We start from the raw sequence: 18,187 nt of genomic DNA, 5'->3' as shown, positions 1-18,187 counted from the left end.
AAAAGAACCCAGAACAACAACAAAATACAAAATAAGAAGAATGACACACACCTAAATCCAAACAAATCAAATATTTACAATAAATGTCAATGGACTACATAGGCACTCCTATTAAAGGGCAAAAAACATGAAACAATCAGAAAAAAAAGCAAGAATTAACTATCTGCTGTCTACAAGACACATCATTTAAAGATAAAAACACAGATTCAGATTAAACTGAAAAATAAAAAAAAGATACATTATGCAAACACTAATCTTAAAAAAGCTGGGGTGGGGGCGCCTGGGTGGCTCAGTCAGTTGAGTGTCCAACTTCGGCTTAGGTCATGATCTCATGGTTTCTGAGTTTGAGCCCCACATCCGGCTTACTACTCTCAGTGCGGACCCTGCTTCAGATCCTCGGCACCTCCCTCTCTCTGCCCCTCCCCTACCTACCTGTTTTTATTCTCTCTCTAAAGTAAATACATTTTTTAAAAAGCTTTGAAAAAAAGCTAGGGTGGCTTTTCCATATAACATAAGAGAAAATATATTTCACAATAAGGTATATTTAAAGAGAAACATTCTATGCCCATAAAGGTCAAACATCAAGAAGACATAATTATAAATGTATATGCACTTAAGTCATATAGCTTTAAAATACATGGGAGCAAAAACTGATTATCAAAGATAAACTATCATAGTTGGAAATCTTAAACACTCCTCGGTATTTAATACCAACAACAACAAAAAAATCACAAAGGATATAAATCTGAACCTTATCAACTACCCTGACCTTTCTAAAACAAATTATACCCAACTAGTGCAGAATATACTTTCTTCCAAGTATAGATGGGACATTCACCAAGGCGTACCACACGCTGAACCATAAAAGAAACCCAAGAAGACAAAACAAACATCCTGAAATTTTAAAGAGTATGGTTCTCTGACCAAAATGGAATTAAATTAGATACCAGTAAAAATAAACATCTAGATAACCTCCAAACATTTGACAGTCGCTTCTAATAACCCATGGATCAAAGAAAAATCACGCTGAATTAAAAATGTTTCAGACTAGGGGCACTGGCTGGCTCAGTAGAGCATGCAACGCTTGTTCTCAGGGCTGTGAGTTTAAGCTCCACATTGGATATGGAGATTATTTAAAAATAAAATCTTGGGGTGCCTGGGTGGCTCAGTCGGTTGAGCGTCCGTCCGGCTTCAGCTCAGGTCATGATCTCATGGTTTTTGAGTTCGAGCCCCACGTCGGGCTCTGGGCTGACAGCTTGGAGCCTGTTTCGGATTCTGTGTCTCCCTCTCTCTCTGCTCCTCCCCTGCTCGTGCTCTGTCTCTCGCTCTCAAAAATAAATAAATAAACATTAAAAAAAATTAAAAATAAAATTAAAATCTTAAAAAATAGATTTCCACCAGAATTTGTAGAATGTAGCTCAAGAAGTAATTAGAGGCACATATATGTCTTTAAATGCTTAAAAATGTGAAAGGAAGAAGATGAAAAGAAAATAGTAAAAGAGAAGCAATCTATGAAATAGGCAACAAACAATAGAGAAAATTAACAAAACTTGGTTCTTTAGTAAGTAAAGTTGGTAAATCCCTAATTAGATGAATTGAGGGAAAAAAAGAGAAAACACAAATTATCAAAATCAGAACTGAAAGATATTCACCGATGACACTGATGACCCCTGTTTAGGTAGAAAATCCCAAGGAATTAACAAAAACTACTATTAACCAGGAAAGTATGAGATACTATGGTTCCCTGTGAAAACACTCAGTATTGTTAAGATGTTGATTCTCTTCAGAAATCTATATCGCTTCAACACAATCCCCATCAAAATTTGAGCAAACTTATTTGAAGAAGAGAAATTGACAAACTGATTCTAAAATTTACATGGAAATTCAAAACAACAAAAACAAAAACCAACAAGTAAAAATCAAAGTTCTCTTGGGAAAGGAAGAATGAAGCTACAGAACTTACACTACCTTACATCAGGCTTCTACAGATCTATACCAGCATTTTTGCACAAAGGGCAATTTTTACCCTCCAACAGACAGCTACCAATGTCTGGAGACATTTTTGCTTGTCACTCCCGGGGGAAGAAGGAATGAATGGTACTAGCAAATAGTGGCTAATGGCCACGATGCTACTAAACATCCTACAATACACAGGAGGCACAGGATAGCTCTTCACAACAAAGAATTATCTGCCCAAAAAGTCAATAGTGGCAAGGCTGACTAATACACTACACTAATGTAACAGTTTTGTACTGGCAAAAGAATACACAGAGACACAACAGAGCCTCGGAATAAACCCACATTTTAATAGTCAATGATTTTTGACAAAGATATCAATGCAATTCAATAGAGAAAAGAAGGTGTTTCAAGAAATGTTGCTTCAGCAACTGGAAATTTATGTGAAAAAAATGAACTTGGGGTAGCTCAGTTGCTTAAGCATCCGACTTTGGCTCAGGTCATGATACTGCATTTCCTGCGTTCTAGCCCCACATCAGGCTCTGTGCTGACAACTCGGAGCCTGGAGCCTGCTTCAATTCTGCGTATCCCTCTCTCCCTCCCCCACTTGCACACGTGCTCTCTCTCTAAATAAACATTAAAAAAATTAAATTAAAAAAAAACCTCAATTCTTACTTCACAAAAAATTCAAGACAGATCACAGGACTAAAAGTAAAAGCTGAAACTCCTAGGCTTTTAGAAAAAAACGAGAAAATTGTTGCAACAAAAGGTAAAACTAAGGTTTCTTATGATAGGGAAAACAATTACCATGAAAGTTAAAATTAATTTATAAATTAAATCAAACAAAACTGAATTTAAAACTAAAATTAAAAACTTAAGCTTATCAAGTTGGGAGAAAATATAAAATATATGCTTATAATATGAATTGCATATATTTTCCCGCCTCAACTGGGAAAAGTCCAGCAAAAAAAAAAAAAAGTCTAACAAACACAAAACAGCACTGTCATCATGGACATGTAATTAAAACTACACCTATACAAAAACAAAAACAAAAAAACTACACCTATACACTTATTGGAATGGCTAAAATTAAAAAGTGACAAAACCAAACGCTGAGGAGAATGTGGAGACAACTGGGACATTCGTGTAAAATGATAAAATACTTTGGGAAACAACTGGGCAGTTTCTTAAAAATCTAAATGGACAACAGCAATTTCATTCTTAGGTATTTATCCATAAGGAAAGACCTATATCCTAAAGAGGACTCATACAAGAATGTTCATTTTATCTCTATTCAAAATAGCCAAACCCAAGAAAGAAACCAAATACATAAATAGATATCAATGGACTACTAATCAGTAATAAAAAGTCAAGAAATACTAATACACTCAACATGGATGAATCTCACAGATATGGTGAGTGAGAACAGCTGACACAAAAGAGGACATACTGTATAACTCCATTTATATGAAGTTCTAAAACAGGCAAAACTACTTTAAGGTAAACAAAACAATGGTGACCTTAAGTAGGAATGTTGTATGTGAGATAAGGATACAATTTTATCTTTTTCAAATGGTTAACCAGTCTTTAAAAAAAAAAAAGTTCAACTTCCCATCACGTAGTTTCTATTCTATTTTACTCCATTTGTCCATTAATGCCTCACTACTGTGATTAGAGAAACATAATAGTCTCTTCATATCTAGTAGGGCTGAGCAATACCTCTCCAACTTCAGCAATTGATATACTTTTTCAGACTTTTCTTGGCAAACACCTGCCTCCTTCCCTCTCCCATCAAAATATACTTTAAAATGGGGCGCCTAGGTGGCTCAGTTGGTTAAGCATCCAACTTCGGCTCAGGTCATCATCTCACAGAGTTCATGAGTTCAAGCTCCACATCGGGCTCTATGCTGCCAGCTCAGAGCCTGGATCCTGCTTCAGATTCATCATCTCCCTCTCTCTGCCCCTCCCCATCTCGTGCTCACTCTCTCAAAAATAAATAAACATTAAAAGAAAATTTAAAAATACTTATTAAAATATACTTTAGAATCAACTTGTCTAGCTTGTGGAAATAACTGATTTTTACAAGTAAGTTAGCACTAAGCTTGGAGAGAACCAACAACTTTGTTGAGTTATCCTATCCAAAGGCATGGAATGTCTTTCCATTTATTCCAAGTACATTTTTGTTAGCGGTCAAAAATATTTTAAAGTTTTCCTTAAGTTTTGAAAAAGATAAAACTATAACCTTACATACACCATACAATACCCTTACTCAAGGTCACCACTTCACATTTCTTGTTACATTTCATTCCTAGGCATTTTGTCTTTCTGTTGCTGTAATAAATGAACATTTGATTTCATGAGATATTCCAACTGGTTACTGCTTGCTTATATGAAAGCTACAGATTTTTGTTCATTACTTTCACATCGTACTACTTCACTGAATTCTTCCTATTTGCGTTAAATTTTTTTGACTGACTTGATTATTCCCACGTTCCCATGAACCTCTTCCAATTCTTACGTGTCCAGTTTTATTACCCACTTGTCCTACAGTGACTAATACCTTCAAAGAGAATCTAGTGGAGATAGAGACCATCTTTGCTTTGTAGCTGATTTTAGTGTAAAGGTATCTGGTAATTTATTGGCTTTTGGGCTGAGGTATGAATGTATATGTTTGTGTACTTGTAATGCTAAAAAAGGTCTCGTCAACTCCATGTTATTAAATGTTTCCCTTGAAACAGGTAGCGAATTTTCCCTAGTCAGATAAAGCATCCCTGACCTGACCTGTTCTTCACTCCAATGACATATTAAGTAGGATATTGGTCTTTGGAAGGTGTTTCACTCCTCTAATTACACTAAGTAACCTAACTAAGTGTTCTGTTTTGTGTTGTTGTTGTTGACCTAAGTGTTGTGTTTTGTGTTGTTATTTTTTAATTGTCAATGCTGAATCTTACCAGTGCATTGACAACTGTTTTTTCTTCCTCTTATCTGTTAACATGATGAGATATACTGATCAAGCACATAATACTGAATTGTCCTCATATTCCTGGGATTGATCTCACTTGATCGTGGTCTATTACACTTGCTATATTGTTGGATTATACTTTTAACATTTAAATGGTTTGTACTTTTCTTTTTTAGTATTATCTTCAGTCAGGATTTGTTATCAGTAGTTGGGTTTAAATAAAAGACAGGGAAGTTTTCAAACTTTATGTTCTGAAATAGTCCTAGAACTCTCTGTACTGGAGTTATCTGTTCTTTGAGCTTTCAAAGACTTGTGTGAAAGATTTCTGGGCCTGAGTTTCTTTTGGGTGATAGGTTCTTTAACAATTTTCCCAATTTCTCAATAAGGCTACTTAGTAATTTATCTACTGTGATTTTCCCTCCTCCAAGAATCACTCTTGGGTTTTATCTCCTACTGTATTACTTTTGTTTACATCTTAATTCCTTTCTTTTTTCCTGAACATATGTCATTTCTTCCCCCAACCTGTTAATTTTAAGTATAAAAGGTCTTCAAAACATCAAAAGCTCAGGTTCCTAATGATACATCCAAGTAAGAGCTATGTACCTCTCAACTCTCAACCTGGGACAAACACTACTTTCAAAAGCTGGTAAATGCTCAGCATATATTTTGAACAGAACTTAATTTTATTAAGCACAGGCAAAAATAATAAAAGATAAAAAATCATGATTAAAGTAAATTATACTCATTTGCATTATTCTGCATCTTATCTTCTGAAGACACATTTTATTTTAAACTTGCAAATGTCCCAAGTTAAAGAAAATTGTACCGCAGGTCTAGAAATTCTATGATGACCAATGATTTCTCACATTTTTGCCTGTTTTTTACAGCAAGTATGTAAAAGCTAAGCCTAAAACAAACTTAAAACCTTTATAAATAAAATGCAATAAAAAAGTAATCATGAGACAATGCTTTATTTAAACTGATGCCTAATTATCATAGGGCATACAAAATGACAAAATTCCCTAATCTGTCATATGAAACTAAACGTTATACTTTCTAATAACTTACTATGTAAATTGTTAAGGTTTTCTAGTATTTGATATGCATAAATTAAACTATTTGTTAATGGAATTTACTGAGAACTCAAATTCTGTACCTGATTACTAAAAGTAAGAGGCAAACTGTCAATATCATGCCCAATTAGATGCTCCTACTGCACTGTACACAAAGACAATTGGAATTCCCACAATTTTTAGGAACAATTCTTTGTAACTGCTGTGTCATCACTGTTAATTTGGACTAACTATGGCTTTAACTGCTGCTATTGTTTACGAAGTCTTCTTATTTTTTACTTCCCTTGATCATTGGTTCTTAAATTTTCATACAGAGATGAATAGAGGCAGGGAGGCCTTGTAACCCAGCTAAAAAAAAAATCAAGTCAAACAAGTGAAAGAACCGCTCTTTCTGAAGTTTCATATATATATTTCACGCAAATTAAAATACCATAGGTGCACTTGGGTGGCTCAGCCGGTTTAGCATCCAACTTCAGCTTAGGTCATGATCTCAGGGTTCATGAGTTTGAGCCCCACATTGGGCTCCATGCCAACAGTGCAGAGCCTGCTTAGAATTCTCTCTCTCCCACTCTCTCTCCCCCTCCCCTCCCTCCCTCCCTCTCTCAAAACTTTAAAAATAAATAAATAGGGGCATCTGGGTGGCTCGGTCGGTTAAGTGTCCAACTTCATGATCTCTAGGTATAAGAGTCGAGGCTCCCTCCACGTTGGGCTCTGTGCTGACACAGCTCAGAGCCTGGAGCCTGCCTCAGATTCTGTGTCTCCCTCTCTCTCTCTGCCCCTCCTCCACTCACACTTTGTGTGTCTCTCTCTCAAAAATAAATGAACATTAAAAATTTTTTTAAATAATAAATACCATAAAAAAGCCACATCTAGTCAATATAGAAACTTTAAGAAGTGTGTATGTACCACTTACAAACATTAAACACCCACGACTCACCTGCAAACCCTAAAGAAAACTACAGAAAGACACAGCACAAGACTAAGATAATTTACCAACTATTACACTAAATTTTTTAATGGGGTGGTGGAGGTGGGAAGCAAGTAAAAAACACTTACCATTTGACAGCTAAATTCTGTACCTCTCCGTTTTTATCTTCCAGTAACTTCAAAATCATTTTCACTACTTTCCTTTCACTATCATCATCCAACTTGATGGAATCTTTCTGCAGTTCTGTCATCAAATCATTTGTAGCCATAAACCTATCAAAAAATTAAATTGATTGGTAATTAAACATTTTTAAGCATTAATTTAAAAAAAAAGATTCTCCTCCAGGTTAGTCCTGTTTTAAGTTACTGACAGGACCTACAGTGAATGCTCTTTCATTCTAATTAATAGCATCATTGCTTCCAGGAGGAGAAAGGTGCCTTTATTTTTTCTTTGCATGCAGTTTGAATTTTATCTAGGAAGCCTTTAACTACAAACATTAAGAATACCTTCTTGTTTACTATTGTGTGTGTTGGGGCACGGGGGGTGGGTCACACATTACAAAATTACTGGGAAACTTCCAAAATCCAAATTCTCACCTCTACCCCAACTCCCATCACAAGGTATCAGGTGTATTTTCAAAATGATAAAGAGGTGATTCTAGAACATCATTCCATCTGACATCCAGACCCCTCAAAAACCACTTCCACAGACAAGTTTAATACTGAATAGTCTGACAAAAAACCCAGATTGATCAACTGTCTAATCTCAGCTTTAAAGTAAAGGGTTAACAGGAGACAAAAATAAGGTAAACAGATGTTCAGATTTTTTCCTCATACACCTCACCAAACAACGGTCTTAAAAGTAATTTCTCGTAGTAATATATAATCACATTGAAATAAAGCCTCTCAAATCTGTTTAAGGGCCAAATGAATTTTTCCCATAGTTCTTGGTTCTTCTCTACTTATTGAAATAACCTTACTTAAATAACAATTACTTAATGCTTTTCTCCTGTATTTGAACCAGATCCAGTTTGAGGAAAAGTGTAGTTATTTTATGTTACGTTCAGAAATGTCAAATCCATGTTTAGATCAATTAAAAAACACAACTATTGGAGCTGAAACGATAAATAACTACACAGATAGTCTGGCAATATAGGCAATAAACTATGGGATAAGGACTAGCAAAACAACTTATTTAGGAATTTAAGGAGTTAGTATGTTCATTCACTTAATGCTGATTTGACAAAGTTTTAAACTATAATGCAAGCACAATTCTTACCAAGTTTTATCAAACAGCTTATAAAGAAAAGCCTGTGTTCAAATTGGCATTATACAAGGTAAAGTAAGCATGCATTTTTTAAATGAACACAGTTCTAATTGGAAGCTCCTCTCCATTTTATATGATGACAAATGAAATTAAAACCACACGATATTCTAGAAAATAAAAAACCGAAATGAGCAGCATACTAATGCAGGCACTTTACACACCTTAAGCCATTTAACATCTTAGCCATTCAACTTACATAAAATCCATGAAATAAAACGTCAGTAGTTAGTAGTTAGGCGCTCTAAAGACCCCTGAAACGCTTATTATCTGGTTGAAGAGAATATGGCAATCTTCAACTTAGGTAAAAAAGCAAATAATCTAAAGGCAAAAAGTTGTTTTATGGTTCTGAAGGGAGTCTACTGGTACACAGGTTCTTTCCTTTATTTACCACTTATTTATTCACTGCCTATTATGCTACAAAGGCTGGACTATGAGCAAAGGACAAAAAGTAAATAAACCTTGGCTCCTGACCTCAGAGGAGTCTACTCATTTTCAAAAACCTATGATTAATCCAAAACCATAAGGTATCACCTCACACCAGTCAGATTGGCCAATATTAAAAATACAAGAAAAAACAAGTATTGGCAAGGATGTGGAAAAAAGGGAACCCTCATGCCCTGATGGTTAAGATGCAAACTGGTACAGTCACTAGGAAAAACAGTATGGAGGTTCCTCAAAAAATTGAAAATAGAAATACCATAGGACGCAGCAATTCCACTAATGGGTATCTGCCCCCCAAAAACAAAAGCACTAATTCAAAAAGATATATACACGGAGCACCTGGGTAGCTCAGTTGGCTGAGCGTTTGACTTCAGCTCAGGTCATGATCTCAGACTCTGTGAATTCGAGCCCTGTGTTGGCTCTGTGCTGACAGCTCAGAGCCTGGAGCCTGCTTCAGATTCTGTGTCTCCCTCTCTCTCTCTGTCTCTCTCAAAAATAAATGAACATTAAACAAATTTAAAAAAAAAGATATATGCACCCCTATCTTCATTGCACCATTATTTATAATAGCCAAGATACGGAAGCAACCTAACTGTCCACTCATTGATAAAGAATGATGGAATATTACTCAGCCATAAAAAAGAATCAAATCTTGTCATTTTCAACAGCATATATGGACCTAGAGGGCATTAAAGGGGATTCAGAGGCACAAACTCTAGTTATGAACTAAATGGCAGGGATAAAAAGTAAAGCATAGGGAATATAGTCAATATTGTAATAATTTAGTATGATGACAGATAGTGACTATACTTATGGTGACGACTGTGTAATGTACAAAATTAAAACTGTCAAATCGTTATGTCATACACCTGAAATATAACACTGTATGTCAACTATACTTCAATAGAAGTATTTTTTAATTTAAACCTATGATTAATGGTTAAACATTTTTTTTAAAGTTGAAATAAGCACCAGTAAAATTAGCAACAGGTATTTTTACAAATGAGAAAAAACAGATTGAAATAGTATTAAGTTATACCAAAAGTTACTTTTTATGGTGATCCCAAAACCAGAAGGTTCTAAGAATTTCTTCCTTCTGTTAATTTGATATAAAAATTTGCACTATAAATCATCTTATAAGAAAGTTGTTTGACGAGCTTAAAATCTGTCCATGGCAGATTCAAAAGACAATTTGTAAAATGTCTCTTAAGCATTTACTATTTTAGGTACTAAGAACGAAGATGATAAAATAGACTCAGTCCCTTCCTCTTAACCTTTTCATCTAATATGGCAGACAGGTAAATGTACAAATCCCAATCTTACAGATTTTGAAAAATACTCAAGGACATTTGACAATCATCCCACCAAAGAACAGACTATTGGTTTGGATCTCAAAGGATTAACACCTTTGAGTGTTAATCTGCATGGGGAAAGCTGGTTTGGGATTTAAAATTTTCCTTTTTGTCTGTGTTAGTGTGGGGTGGGGTTGGTAGCACCAACAGCAATGCTAAGGGATGTAATGCTTCAGAGTGAAGGGCCAAGAAGCAGTTAAGAATGGCTGGGACACAAATAGAAAGAAATCTAACAAGAAGAAGACGGAAATGTAGGTTGAGGTCAGGATAAGAAAGGTCTTATATTTATATACTCATTGACTATGTAGTGAGAACCTATTATGTATCAAGTACTATGCTAGGCTCTGTATAAACAAGAGATGGTAAAAGCACACAGTTCTGCAGTCTTGAAGCTTACAACACAAATAGAGACATTTTAATTAAAAAAAACTACATATATGGGTTAATTATATATGTAATTATGAACAGAGATAAATGCTAAGAAGGGAAGGAAAGGAATATGGCACAAAGAGAACTCAATGGTATAACAAAACAACCTGATGTAGACTGCATTGGGGGTTGTGCACCAGGGAAGAGTGAGACCTGAAGCATGAGCAGGAATTTTTTTTTTTTTTGGGCAGGGAGCAGGGAGATGGCCAAGTAAGCAAGGACCAGGAGGTTAAAGAGATTTGGGGGTCTTATTAGGATTTTAGTCTTTATTTTAAAAGCAATGGGAAGCTACTGAAAGGCATCTGAGGTAGAGATGGGGAGACTATGGAAATGATTAAATGTGCATTTCAGAAACATTACTCCAGCTACATACACTATGGTAAGAGTTTGGAGAGAACCAAGCTTCCTTCAGCCAAATTGAATGGAGAACAGTTAGGAGAGTTCGTGCAGCAGTCTAAGTGAGAAATGATGGTAGCCAGAATCAGGGTTATGACAATCAATGGAGGAAGAAAATTGGACAATCGATCCTCATTATTAGCAGAGTAAATGCATTCTTGTTTCAGCTCACACACTGTAGAGTATCCTCTTCTCTATGTATTGCCACATCTTTTGCATGTTTGTGCTTTCTGTTAGTAATTTTGCTGTTTAAAATGAACCCCAAGCATAGTGAAGTACTGTCTAGTGTTACCAAACTACAAGAAGGCTGTGATGTATCTTCCAGAAAAAAATACATATATTAGATAAGCTTCTTTCAAGCATGAAGTTAGTGCTGCTGGTCATGAGCATGTGTGAATGAATCAACAACGTAGTTTAAATAAGGTGTCTTTAAACAGGAATACACAAAACAAGGTTATGAGCTAACCAACTATGAAAATGTTGTGACTAGAGGCTCACAGGAACCTACCACTGTACTTCTAGAAGGCTTAGAATCACTAATTCAACATTCTAGTAACTTTATAGTACTAACTACTGAGAATAATAAGAACCAATCATTTGAGATTTAAAAGGTTAAAGTAAGTCTTTGAAATGATTAGATATGGGGATGGTAAGGGATGAGTTAGAAAATGGACAAAGGAGGAGGAGGAAAACCACAGGACTTGGGTGTTACAGTCAGGTATGTACCCCTTCAGGAGTCTTACTGTGATTTAACAGCCACTGCCACGTTTGATGGTTCAACCACTCATCTTACAACAGGAGAAAGGATTAAGAAACCTGGCTCAACTACAGACTACACTGAATGTCCATTCCTCAGAATCCTAATCAACAAAATCTCGGCAAGAGTGAAGGTGTGCACACCATAAATCAATGCCCTGCAGCCAAAAGTGAGGACTGAGAAGGAAAAAAACTGTAGCTCTGCACTTCAGGAACTGATCTGAGGCTTATACCTCTATCTCAATGTTATTTCAAACCAATCTGATGCTTATAGCTAAAACATATTGTTTTCCTGTACATAAACAACCTCATAGAACATCCATCTCAGACAAGTTCACTTACCACAAAATATGGAACATCCCCTTTCTAACTCATTGCTGCTTCTTCTTCAATTAGTTTTGCCTCTGCTTTAGTCTTGCCCTCCGTGTATTAGGATGTCCAATGATGGAATTGCCCCACTTTCCAACAATCCAATCTAATGTGAAACTCCACTTCCTCAGACCCTTCCCAAAATTACCCAAATGAATAGGACCCAACATCTTTTTACTGAGACTTCGCATAGTGTGTGTTCTCCCTCACTGTAATGGTAATAAACCCAACCTGTGTCAGGGATGACTCTACAAGAGAATTTCAAGGAGTAACAAGTGGTAAACAGTCCTTGTCTATCAGGTAGATAAACAAAGAAAATATCCACTGAATTAGTTACATAGAGCTTGTTAGAAATTTGGGGAAAAGTGCATCAGTGATCTTAGGTGGGCAACAGCTAAGGAGTTTAGAGTTTGTCTTGCAGTCAACGGGAATTAGTGGGGTAGGCAATGATCAGCTGTGACATTTGGAAAGAAAACTCCAATGGAAGAGTTACCAACAGACTGGATTAAAAAGAGGCCTGAGACAGGAAGACTAATTTGAGAAATACTCATCAGGGAACTAAATGAGACAGAGAAAGGTAGAAGGGTGACATCAAGGTTTTCCAAATTGGGCCATCTGGTCGATGGTAATCTAACAGGACAAAATAAGAATAAAAATGGCTTAAGACGGGAGACAGGGAAGTTAGAACGTTAACTTCCAGGCTTCTACAGGAGTCCTAGGTGGATGTAACCTACAGGCAGTGCCATTTCATTCATTATTCAATAAGCAGTTGGGGGGTACCATCATTAGGAACCGTGCCAGGCTCTGCAAACAGTTAGGAACACCTGGCTTATTCTACTGAACTGAAAGTTCCTTGAGGTGAGTTATTCATCTCTAGTAAATCCAAGGTAGAGATGTAGAAACAGCGGTAGAAATAGACCCCTTGTATTGCACAATGAGCAGCTCTCACAACCCTCCCCTCATGTACAAACACAATTTTACCCTTGTTACCAAAAGAAAGCTAAATAATACCGGCCAACACAATTTTACCCTTGTTACCAAAAGAAAGCTAAATAATACCGGCCAAGTGCATCATGTAGCGAACCAATTATCTTTCAAAGAACTTACCACTATCTCATTTTTTCTTATTTATTCCCTTAGAACATGAATTTAGGACAGTCTTAGTATTGTTCATGTAAATAAGACTAATTTTTAGTACTCTTTCTTCTTCCCAGTTTCCTCAATGAGGTCTTTCTTCTATTTTTCAGTGGTGAGCCTTAATCATTGCTGATAATCAGCGTTAGCAGTACACCTTTATCAAGAAAAATCACGTAAGTGAAATCCAGTAGCTTACTGCCATCAACCAGCAAAGTACGTAAAAAGTGCCCAGACATCACCTTCTTAACCTCTACAAATCTACTTCTTCTGATTAAACTTACTTTTCTACATGTACAAGTTGTCCAGAGAACTTAGCTAGTATTTATTGTTACATTATTGTAAATGCCCATGTAGTACTTTCAGCTGTAAGACCTCTACAGTCCCTTCCAGCTCTGAAAGGCTATGATTCCATACCAGACCTGAGGTTTTTATTAATTAGCATTTTAAAGTTTCCAAGAGAAAATACCTTCTAATGTCCAAAACAACACATAAATAAATAAATTTGGTAACATAAACCATTATCAAGCTAGGAAATTCTGCAATGCACTAAAAAATTATTTTAAATTGTATCAAATGATATTAAAAAAAAAAAAAGATTGGGAGATTTTACAGTGGTTTCTGGAAGACATTTCCCAAAATCCTTACATGCTTTTCTCTCAACTCTGGAATTAAAATCCAATTCAACTAAAACAAGCACCTATTAAGAACCCGCAAGGCCAAAACAGTACAGGATTCAGTTCAGTGAAACAAGGTCCCCACCCTCAATCAGTTCCCTACACAATACTGACCCCCAGCTCCAGTCAAAATTACCTACTCCCTCTCCCCCAATGGAGTTTTGTACAGTGTGCTTTCATACTTATACTCATTTTCTCTACCTACAATTTCAAGGCCTAGCTCAGATCACTCTATGAACATCAACCTCCTTGCTTTCATCTTCTCTGCCACTTAAGCCTAATAACTGCGTACTGCCCTGGGTTCTTCACCTTTTTATAAAAATGTCTTAACCATTCCACAAGCATGGAGTATTACTGAGGGCAAGCACTAGATCTTAAACATTTTGTAGTCCTTCTCAGGGAATTACTAAAAGCATCTTCTAGCACAAAATATTCCATAAGCCTGAGAAGGAACTGAAATTTAAGTTCTTAGTCTTAAATGTGCCCTAGTCAAAATTCTGGAGAAGTAACATAACATGGTAGCTAAGAGTTCATGCTCTGGGGGTGTCTGGAAATCCCAGATCTAATGTCTAACCCACCTTGCGCAAGTACTTAATTAATATCACCACATCTAAGATTCCTCAACTGGAAGAGAGACTGTTAGTATTCACTTTACTAGTATCATAATAAAGATAATTAGGATCAAGTGTACAAAGTCGACAGTAAGCATTAATGTTAACTATTATGTAGAAAAAAATAAAATAATGGTAAATTTTCTTTAGCTCTTGATTCCTCGTAATACCATAATTCAGTTAGTGGTGAAGCATATGAAAATAAAAGCAAAACTTTAGTTACCTCAACTCACTGAATTTTCAACATTCATAAGTGGAGCATTCACATGATTCGTGAACACTAAAGTTTTCATTTTGTTATCTACAGAATTACCTAACTACTGGCACTAAACCTTAACATACCACCTTCAGGGACGCCTGGGTGGCTCAGTTGGTTAAGCGTCCAACTTCGGCTCAGATCATGATCTCCCAGTTTGTGAGTTCGAGCCCGACATGGAGCTCTGTGCTGACAGCTCAGAGCCTGGAGCCTGCTTCGGATTCTGTGTCTCCCTCTCTCTCTGGCCCCTCCCCTCTCAAGCTCGTGCTCGTGCGCTCGCTCTCTCTCTCTCAAAAACAAACATTAAAAAAAAAAGATACCACCTTCAAAGAATACAGAATACTAAAACACGAAAGAAAAGGACATCAGACCCCCCCCCAATTGAACCCATGATTTAAATCTTACAAAATGATTCTTTAAAAATGCTGACATCTGAAAATTTTGAAGCCTATACCCATTTCTTTACATGAACGGACTATGTAGTTATCCAGAGACCTAAAATTTCAGGCCTATTAGGGACCTTTTGTAATCACTCATGTACAAAGTGAAAATTTAATCCTAAATAAAGTAGCCTGCCCAAGATTTCACAGATGGTTCACAGAAAAGACTCCTTAGAACCCATGACTAGAACCCATATTTTGTGACCAGCAGGTCATATTCTCTATGGATTCCACCATGAGAATAATAATCTTTTTTTTCTTTTTAGATATAGCATTGTTTACTTCTGCCCTTGGCACAAGTAGTGCTAAGTGCCCTTGCACATGTTTGATATTCCAGACTTTTAACTTTGTCCTCAAGATCTTTCTGTTGGTAGATATTTTAAAACATGTAGCAACAAAGTATGATATTTATACCAAAATAAATTTCAAGTGAGAAGTTAAAAGGCATAATTTTAAAATAGAACACATACATTCAAATGTCTGTACTGCAATTATACAGAAAAATGTTCAAAATACTTGACTTCAAGTGCTCACTATTTTAATCAATCTGTTAAATATCTGTAATTTAATATACACAGTGCTTTAGTTCCAAAGACTTGTCTGTTAACTAGATGGCTTGAACATAAGACATGTCTTTAGAACAGAGTTAATAATCTTAATGTCAAGGGGCACCTGGGTGGCTCAGTCGGTTGAGCGTCCGACTTCAGCTCAGGTCATGATCTCACACTCTGTGAGTTTGAGCTCCACGTCGGGCTCTGTGATGACAGCTCAGAGCCTGGAGCCTGCCTCAGATTCGGTGTCTCCCTCTCTCTCTACCCCTCCCCCACTCACATTCTGTGTGTGTGTGTCTCGCTTTCTCTCTCGAAAATAAACATTAAAAAATTTTTTTTAAAAATCTTAATGTCAAATTGCTCAAGTCACGGTTTCCACACTTATCTTTCTATAATGTTCACCAACTATTAGAAATATATCAATATTACACTTTTAGAAAAATAATCCACCAAGCAGTGTTTTGATTTACTCTGGCTGAAACTGGCAGATAATCCTTATCAAGTTCAACACTGACTATAACTTAACATCAGAGCAATATTTCTTTCATATAGTTTATTTAAAAAAGAAAACATGAAAGCATGTATTATCTTTATAAGAAATTTAAGTATCTTCAGTCAAAAATCACATATGCAACATTCACATGACTTGATTTGTTTATACCAAACATATTACCCATACACAAGTCTCACTGGCTGACCAAAACAGTGCCATTATAGGAAAGTGCTACCTACCTCTAGTATGAAATTGCATACAATCAGAATGATATTGAGTACTTTTACAGAATGAGCCAAACTGACAGAAATGGGAAGGGGGCAAATCTCACCACACACTCTACACGGCCGGAAGTATGAATACACACACACACACACACACACTTAAATGTGTGTGTGTACGTATCACCCAAATATGTATTTCAATTTCAGTGTCTTGCACTGGGAGCAAGCAAAGGTCCAAAGGGAAGTAAACAGAATTCTAACTCTAAAAAAAGCAAAAAAAAACCTTTTATTTTCTCCAATAATCTTGATTTTGATCTACACTACCCAAAACAAACACGTCTCTTCCAAAAAGTCACAACACTAAAATCTTCGGTATTAGCAAACCAGGTTTAAAAAGTTTCAAATGCAACACTTAACTCCTTAGGTAGCAAAACTTTAAAAAATCATTTCTGGCTTTGAAGTCACAGAACCAGAACTGGATTTCACTGTCCATCTGAATACGCCAGCACATCAATTTAATTAGGAACGTGATCATTACATTTTTCATGGTTCTCTTTTCACAAATGGGGAAATTTCTTCCTGGCAGGTAAGGTCTGGATGGGCTTTCAGGTGTTAAAGGGTACTGTTCATATCTACATAAAACTTGTGTAGACTTATAACTTATAGCCTTAAGACTTTGATTTCAGCCACGATTTTAATAGAAGACTATCTGTTCTTTTCTTTAAAATGCACACAAAACACAATCAACGAGCCTTAGAGAACAAAACAGGTATCAAAGAAATATAAAGCTTGTTTTTAGACCAGGAGCTTATTTATTCTGTGATAAGTAAGGATAGGAGGTAGGAAGGAAGAAATCCAACAATTACTGTAATGCAAAAAATAAAAATAAAAGAGAGAGAGAGAGAGAAACCAAGATAACCCGTTAAAATATAATATTTCTTCAATATGCATGCTACAAGGTTTGGAAACGGTTGTACAAGTCTTCTGGAACAGAACTGCTAATGAATGAGGCTTCATATTCACCACCCTCGTATTTGAAAACTTCTATCAGTAAGATCCATTTGCTCATTTTACTCTTCTGTTTAAGGTTCAGGAATTCACCTTTCTGGCAGTAATTCTGGATATAAGCAAACGAGACTGGAATCCCCAATTCCTGCTTAGTTTTTACCTGACAAGGAAAAATGACAAGAGACGCTGGCGGGAAAACCCTGCGAGTCAAGTTTCCCCAGCCTGGCTCCCCTCCACCCCACCCCCTTCTTCCCACCTTCCCGAAAGGAATGGTCCAAAGAAAAAGTTTATAACCCAATCCAGGAACAGCCACCCCAAAACAAGCACATCAATGATGCTGAATGCACCTAGGCCCACTCCCAGCTGCGGGAAAAGAGGCGGCACCTGGGGCCCGGAGTGGGCAGCAGCCAGAGCCCCAGCGAGCAGGGCGGCCTAGTGCCTGAGGCGGGCGGACCGGTAGGCCCGGCCTCCCGGTCCCCAAGCCTAGAGCAACTCCCTTCCCCACAACGGCGGGTGATTTTGCCCCTTCATGCCACCTGGGACGCGAGAATCATGTCTCGGGATTGGGGGTGGGGGCAGGGAATGCAGTGGCGGCGTCTGGGGACGCAGAAGGGGCCTCAGACCAGCGGCGGGCAACCGCCTAGAGTAAAGAATGGGGGGAGGGGGCTGGAAGGTGGGAGCGCACAGGAGCCTGCGGGAGCGGGGTGGTGGGCCGGAGACCTCGGGAAGGCAGAGGGACCCGCCAAGGCCAAAGGGGTGGGGCAAGGCCTGTGTGAGGGCCAGGGCCGCGGATGGGGCACCCCAA

At 37.1% G+C, this 18,187-nt stretch overlaps 1 protein-coding gene across 2 annotated transcripts in view; it reads right to left on the bottom strand.

Moving 5' to 3' along the window:
* Positions 1-18,187, bottom strand: part of CAND1 (cullin associated and neddylation dissociated 1) — a 42,289-nt gene that overhangs the window by 23,568 nt on the left and 534 nt on the right. Inside the window, exon 2 of one of the 2 annotated variants that reach the window (XM_015062449.3) lies at positions 7,048-7,191. In XM_015062449.3, coding sequence (XP_014917935.1) covers positions 7,048-7,191 — 144 coding nt within the window. Of the gene's footprint in view, positions 1-7,047; positions 7,192-18,187 lie in introns of those variants that run through there. The other variant, XM_015062451.3, reaches the window with a different exon arrangement.

This window comes from Acinonyx jubatus, chromosome B4 (assembly GCF_027475565.1).
Source record: "Acinonyx jubatus isolate Ajub_Pintada_27869175 chromosome B4, VMU_Ajub_asm_v1.0, whole genome shotgun sequence".
NCBI classification, from domain to species: domain Eukaryota; kingdom Metazoa; phylum Chordata; class Mammalia; order Carnivora; family Felidae; genus Acinonyx; species Acinonyx jubatus.
The sequence above is the reverse complement of the archived record's forward strand: the minus strand, read 5'-3'. Positions and strand labels throughout refer to the sequence as shown.